This window comes from Dipteris shenzhenensis, chromosome 32 (assembly GCF_047967505.1).
Source record: "Dipteris shenzhenensis isolate YYH24624 ecotype China chromosome 32, Dip_SZ_1.0, whole genome shotgun sequence".
Classification (NCBI taxonomy): Eukaryota; Viridiplantae; Streptophyta; class Polypodiopsida; order Gleicheniales; family Dipteridaceae; genus Dipteris; species Dipteris shenzhenensis.
The window spans coordinates 11,826,229-11,833,410 of record NC_141627.1 but is presented as its reverse complement, the minus strand read 5'-3'; the positions used below and the strand labels follow the sequence as shown (position 1 = coordinate 11,833,410).

Below are 7,182 nucleotides of genomic sequence, written 5' to 3'. Positions count from 1 at the left end.
TAGATCAGATTTCACTTGATACAATCAGTGTTTTGCAATTGATTCAGACTGTGATTTTACACACACTTTGAGTACATTTCTTACACCAGGATTTACAACTAACAACCTCAATTTGGAGGCATCTACTAAGTTAGACAACTCCAATTATGGCACATGGAAATACCGAATGGAGACCATTCTTGTGCTTCAAGAAAAATGGGAGTATGTCGATGGGTCTACACCTAGACCATTCTGGATGATCTAGCTAGTAGTAGCTCTACTCCACCTATTGCCACAACACTAGCAGCAGGATCTACAGCTACACCAACAATGACCGCACATGTAGCAGATCCCCACCATTGCCCGAGCATAGGCAGAATGGAACAAGAAAGATAAATATGCATATCATCTAATCAAGCAAAATGTGCAAAAATGTCATGCTCACTGAATGAAAAACTTAGGACGCAAGCCATTCATGCATGCAAAGGTCATTCTAATGATCAAGCATTCACAGCTTCAAATAGAAGCAGAGGCAGAGGCAGAGGCAGTAGATCATTCCAGCAAAGTGGTTATCATCATCAACAAAGTCAGCATCAAAGTTAGAATCAGCATCAGCATTAGCATCATCCTCAGCAACATCAACATCTGCAAAGAGGAAATCATTCCAACCGAGGAAGATTCCAAGCATGAGGGAATGCATCCACCAACATGTTCACGGCATTCAACGCGATTACTATCATAAGTTTGGACACTATGAAAGAGATTGCTGCAAGAAGCAGTATGACTAAGGTGGTCAATCTAGCAGCAATCGAGGGAATTTCCGTGGAAGAGAAAACCATCGCGGTGGACATTCCAGTCACAGTCATTATGCCAATGAACCTGAGAATATGTTTCTTGCAAGCGAGGATATGCAAAAGACCGAAACAATGTATCTTGACATAGATTGCAATTCAAAAGGGGAATACAGTTATCAAGTTGACCAAGCATATCAAGATCCTTGGTACATCGATAGCGGCGCATCATCTCATATGACAAAACATAAGGAATGGTTCACAGAGATGAAACCGTTAGAAGGACAAAAGATTATGATCTACACGATAGATAACACATCGAATCTAGTTTAAGGGAAAGGCATCATCCCTATGAACAATTTCACTAGTATGAAAGGATTGGTGAAAGATGTGCTCTATGTTTCGAAACTCAGCAATAACCTCTTATCAGTTGGTCAAATGACGGAACACAACTACCGATTCATTGTTGATGGAGATAAATGCACGATCAGAGACAAATCCAGAGGATATCAGCAGCTAATAGGAAAAGCAGTCAAGGAAGGACGTTTATTCAAAATTCTAGTTTCAGTACTAGATTTGCATGCCATGTCAGCTCAACTGCAACAGATGCCACTTTCCGCAAAATGGCACAAGAGATATGGACATGTCAATTTAAAATGCTTGATAGAGCTCAGAAATCATAATATGGAAATTGGAATTCCAAAGCTTCAGTTTCTTGGAAAAGTTTGCGAACCATGTTGCTTCGGTAAACAAAAGAAAACCAATTTTAGCAGAAGCACCTCTCGAGTTAGAGGTATTATTGATTTGATACACACAGATATATGGGGTCATGCTCAGACCCGCAGCATCAATGGTTCAATTTACTACTTGACTTTCATGGACGACTACAGTAGATATTGTTGGGTCTCCTTTCTGAAAGAGAAATCTAAAGTTTTTTCTAGATTTCAAGAATTCAAAGCCACGGTTGAGAACCAAGCAGGTAGAAAGATCAAAGTCATGAGATCAGATAAAGGAGGTGAATACATGTCTTTAGCATTCATGAACTTTTGCAAAAGTCATAGCACTCCTTAGCAGAATGCAAAAGTTGGAAAACAGTATGGTACTTTAGGAGACAGTTGTAAATGTATCATTGTTGGTTACAGTGACAAAAGCAAATCATACAGGTTGTATGATTCCATCAACCGCAAGGTCATTATCTCCAAAGATTTATTCTTTGATGAGGAATCAGAATGGAAAACCTCAAAAGCACAGGAGATGGACACACCAATTGCTCAATCATCTATAGAAAAGGTTGATGAAGAAGAGCAAGAATTGCCGGGGGAATTCATGCTAAAGTTGGAATGCTAGACTCGATAGCTTCCTCCATCTCTAGGGGGCTATTTCCATGCACCTCAAATGTGAGCATTCGGGGGTGCGAGTTCAAGCGTTTGGTTGGTTCACATGAGGGTCTGTGAAGTAGGTGGCGGTGGCCTGGCAAGCATTTGGGTGCGAGCTTGAATCCTCCCAACTTTGCAAGGCCCGTTTGGCCATCCAAGTGCCTCCCTACATTGAATTGACAGGCAATGAATTGGGGGGCTCCAAGGTGACTAGTCTGCCCCGCCGTTAAATCGTCCAAAGCTCCAAGGCCTCCAACATTCAATGTTTGTGTAGCATTATATACTCAAGAACCAACCTCCTATGTTGAAGCCTTATTGTCCTTTTGTTGAAGCCTCCTATTTGCATTCGTGCCTTATTCTATTAATTAATTTGTTTGTTCCTTATCGCTATGCCCAATTAACCTAAGCTAACCACCCAAACAATTAACCTAAGAGCTTCTCCCCTTCGCCTGCACTGTGCTCCCCTGCCTCTTCTCCTACTGCGCCCCTCCTCTCTTCCCCTTCCCTCCCTCCACTCAGGTCGTCTCCTCCCCTCCCACCCCCCTGTCATAACTCAATCCCTCACTCCCCTCGCCTCAACCTCTCTCCCTCCCTTCAATGGCCAACCCCCCACTCTACTCTTCTCTCTCCCCCTTTCCTCCACCTCACGAGATTCGAGCGCTCATTTTGCCAGGGGAGGTGCTCTATACCGAGTGGCCTGCCAGCGTGGCTGAGGAGCCACGTGGAGGGGAGATGGGTATAAAGCTATGTTTCCTTTTAACTAGTCATTCATTTGAGCTGTTGCTGTTGCTATTGTTGCTTCTTGTTGCTCTGTTGCTGTTGGAGGTTTGGATGATGGCGAGCAGAAACGAGGATGCCAATTTCGGCAGAGTCCACCCCGATTGCATCAACGCTTCCAACCCTTACCACGAATGCTCGGAGTATTGCTTTCGCCGTATCATCGACTCTCAGGCCGCCCTTGATCCTCGTACTCCCTTTTTCCTTCCTTCCCTTTCCATTTTACTTCTCCATAGCCAGATTGGATTAGTTTCTGAATTTCTTCCCTCCCATTCTCAGGTCCTCAGCCCTCAGGCCTCCAGAAAAGCGACGGTCAAGCCCAGGATTGCGAGCCTCTTCCTCCCCCTGCTGCTGCTGGTGCAAACGAGGATGCTGCAGACGAAGACCTTCAGGAGGTCGCAGAAGATGATAGCGAGGATAAACAAGAAAGAGACGCAGATGTACAAGATCCTGAAACCTATGCCAACCTCACACCCATGCAAAAGAAGCTGTTCGATTTGCGTCTCAAACTGGTTAGTGTTCTGGATGTTCGCACATAGTTACGTGGCTTGGATAAGTTCGGCGAATTAACAGGTTTGTATTTCATTTCATGTAGAACGCAGCGCGGAAGGCAAATCAAAACGAGATCGTCGCGGAAAAGAAACGCGCAGAGGCCCCCGTTGAAACAAGAGGGGTTTCGAAGCAGAAATGGTTTGAAGAGAAACAAAAGAAGTTGGGAAAGGTACTAGAATTAAACGGTTTGGACGCCTCGAAAGCGTACATGCTGGACACTCAAGAAGCAGCAGAAACGAAGTACAAGAAATGGGAGAAGAAGCCCGCACCATTTGGCTGGGACGGTACGAATTTCCTCTCTTTTTTCCCTTTGCATATGAATGCAGGAGTTTAGAGGTTGTTTTCTTGTGGGTGTGTGGGTGGGCTCGTGCAAATGTGTCGAGGCAGAGATTATTGGGAGGGGGAGTGTAAGGGACTGCGTTAGGGTCGCTTTTGCGGGATGAGGGCCTGTATGATGAATGTATGTATGGAGAGAGAGAGAGAGAGAGAGAGATGTGTGCTATGGATGTCTTGCTGGAGGCCAACTAGATAAGGTTTTTGAGGGAGTTCAGGTGGGGTCTGGGCTGTGATTCATTATGCTACACGGAGGAAAATGAAATATAATTATATATCCTTGCTTTCACTCCCCCTTTGTGCTCACATCTGCTGAAGTCCGCAACCTTCATATGGGAGCGTTGAATTTGCGTATCTTGCCAGGCCTAAGAGGACAATTTTCAAGAACTTCTCTGTGGTCATCCCGGCTGGCCAGAGCATGGCCTTAAGTCTGGGCATAGATTTTAGATCTCCTGATTTCTGAATCTTGGAAACCCAGATGGCGCCAAGTATAGCTTTGCTTACCAGCTTACCAAGTATCCTTCTTCTATTTGATGTTCTTCTATCTCCTCAAACTTGTTCCTCTCTCTCTCTCTCTCTCTCTCTCTCTCTCTCTCTCTCTCTCTCTGTGATAGAAATCGACCAACAGAGGGTACGCACAGTGGAAGACTGATAGAAAAGCCTAGGAGCTCACACTTTGTGTGTGTGTGTGTGGAATTACAAACTTCTTAACTTAATGTGCGTCACATAGATGTGCAGACTAGCAAACAGACAGGGATCCAAGCCAGATATAGAATCCGCCAAAACAATACGTTGCCATCCAAAGGTATGGACACAATACAAAAAATATATCCAGAGTCCCACCAAATCATGGTCATCTGATCTTACCACAAGGTTCTTCTACTATCTGCTGGATATCTCTAGATCTCTGAGGTCATGTGCCCACCTCGAGCGTATTTAGACTCTGTCCAGATCTCAGCACCTTGCTGCCCTTGTAGACAGCCTAGGGTTCAGCCCTGTGTAGAGCTAAGTCTGCAGCACCTTTGCTCTTCCTTTGCCTCCTGGATGTAGGCCCAAGGAAGGGGCTCTGGCTGGTCCTTCTGCTCCAACTCTTGCTTATCTGCTGGATGTATTGTGAGGCCAAGGGCCTCCCCTTTTATAGGGCAGGGCTGCCCTCAAACCAACCGACCCTGCAGATGGTTGAACCAACCCTTGCCGGCCGACTTGATGACTGCATATAAGTGGGGGCGCAGCCCCCTTGTTGTGTGTGCCAGGTGACCTGGCTGGCCCCCTTCACACCTTTATCTAGGGCTTGTCCCAGCCCTCAAAACCCAACCCACTGTGGGTCAGCTGGCCAACTGCTCTCAGCCTCCCCACCAACCTGTGGGGCTCTATAAAACCAGGCCTCAGGCCTTCATTCCAATGATTCCATGCAGGGAGCCCAGCCCCTTTGTCTGCCCTCTTGCTGGCTCCAACCAGCCCTACCAGCTCCATCCAGTGGCGGACTCCCTTCCTGCTGCCCCTGCCATGTGTGTGCCATGTCTGCCAGCTTTCATCCACAGTTATCAGGGAACGGCCTTCCAACATCCGGAACTTCTGGAATGCCATTCTGGGAAGCAAGGCGGAACCGGAATGGCCCCACATCTTTTTTTTTTTGCTCTTTGAAAGTGTCAAGTGGGTATTTTAGAGCTTATATAGAAAGTTAAAATCTTTAAAATGCCAGTTTTTCATTTTCTAGCATAGTTTTATGTCATATGATGTCATGTATGGTGTGGCGTTCCAGTTCCCGTTCCCTCATTCCCCCACTTGGAACGTTTCCGTTCCGGAACCCAAATTTCTGGAGCGTTCCCTTTCCCTGGTAACTATGGCATGATCAGCTCCCTACATGCTGCTCCACAGACCCGTACAGTTGCTGTGAGGTGCTTCCCATGTGGCAGCTCTCTTCTCTGGGCATATCCTGCCCTAGGTCTTCCTTCCCCATGCTCTCCTCATTTGGGGGCTTACAGATGGGGAGGTGACCTTTCCAACACTCTCTCTCTGTTTCTTTTCTCTGTCACCTTCTTTTTCAAGAAACATCTCAGCTTTATAGTTGAATATATATTAGTCTTATGAAGGTATACACAAGGGTTGAGACTACGTCAATGTATCCGCTTAAGGCTGAAAATGATGAAAGTGACCACATTCAGTTGCATTTGTTCTGATTTCTCATCCTGCCTGAGGTGTTGAACACATTATTTCTTTGGGAGGCCACAAATTGGGAACATGTTTCCATTTACAGTTGAGTTTTTAGGGGCCTTTCACAAAGTAAGAGAACTAATGCAAACCAAGGCAGTCTTATTTTGAATAATCAGACTTCTGACAGTTTGCAAGAGGATCTCTGTGGTGGTCGAGAGCTAGTTTGAGTGTAGAATTTTGAATTGACTACATGTATGTGGCTTATCTTTGTTTTATCTGTTCTGCTCAGTGTTCAACCAGCGCTCTTTATACAATGCCTACAAGAAGCGGACAAAGCATATCCCATACACAATGGAGGATTATATAAAGGCCAAAGAATCAGACCCTGACTTCTTTAGAGATGGAAGTAGTCTTCAATATGGGAAGGTATACAGCAAATTGTGACATTTCTAGCTTTCTTTGGTGGCAAGAAAGATTCTGAAATTTTTTACTTGGCGAATTTGGAAACGCTTCTTGAATTTTTAATGTTACCATTGTTGCCTCTTGTTATAGGCTCCTGATATTGCTGAAGAGAACGTAGAGAGGATGGTAAATGAGCTGGAGGAAAGAGATCGTAATCGGAAGGACTTTAGTAGGCGGCGAAAGTTTCATGACGAAAAAGACATTGACTCTATCAATGACCGTAATGAGCACTTCAACCGGAAGATTGAAAGAGCTTTTGGAAAGTACACTGTGGAAATAAAAAACAATTTGGAGCGGGGCACTGCTTTGCCTGATTAGTAGAAACATAAGAGGTTGGCAGGACAGCAATGCAGCTTGTAGCTTTATTCTGCACCTGCAATCTGTACAGTAGCTCCATATTATTTGTTTGTAAAGTTCTCAATTTCAACACTAGCTGTCCGAATTTCTGGTTATTGATGTCTTGGAAAGGGCAAGTAGATGGGAAAGTGTGCAACTTGCATTAAATGAGGCAATGTAGAATGATTACTCAATCTCAAAGATTGAAAATATTTTCATGTCCTTTTATGTCAACAGAGCTGATATCTTTGAACTGAGTATATATGATTGGCTTTTAGATGGACTCTATGTCAAAGGTCTTGAAATTTGTTGAAGACAAGTCAAAAATTCCAAATCTGGAGGACACATAGGAGGCCCTAAGAAGGGAGGCTTTATAGAAAATTTTCCTAGAAGTTTTCATTTAAACTTGTGCCCATTTACGT

The 7,182-nt window shown here is 44.6% G+C and overlaps 1 protein-coding gene across 1 annotated transcript; it reads left to right on the top strand.

Annotated features, from left to right (window-relative positions):
• The first annotated feature begins 2,935 nt into the window (after positions 1-2,935).
• Positions 2,936-6,981, top strand: LOC147880304 (GCIP-interacting family protein). The gene is made up of 5 exons (XM_087370855.1): positions 2,936-3,113; positions 3,203-3,435; positions 3,519-3,759; positions 6,252-6,388; positions 6,515-6,981. The coding sequence occupies exons 1-5, from the start codon at positions 2,978-2,980 to the stop codon at positions 6,740-6,742; spliced, it is 975 nt and encodes a 324-aa protein (XP_087226981.1). The 5' UTR covers positions 2,936-2,977; the 3' UTR covers positions 6,743-6,981.
• Positions 6,982-7,182: the final 201 nt, after the last annotated feature.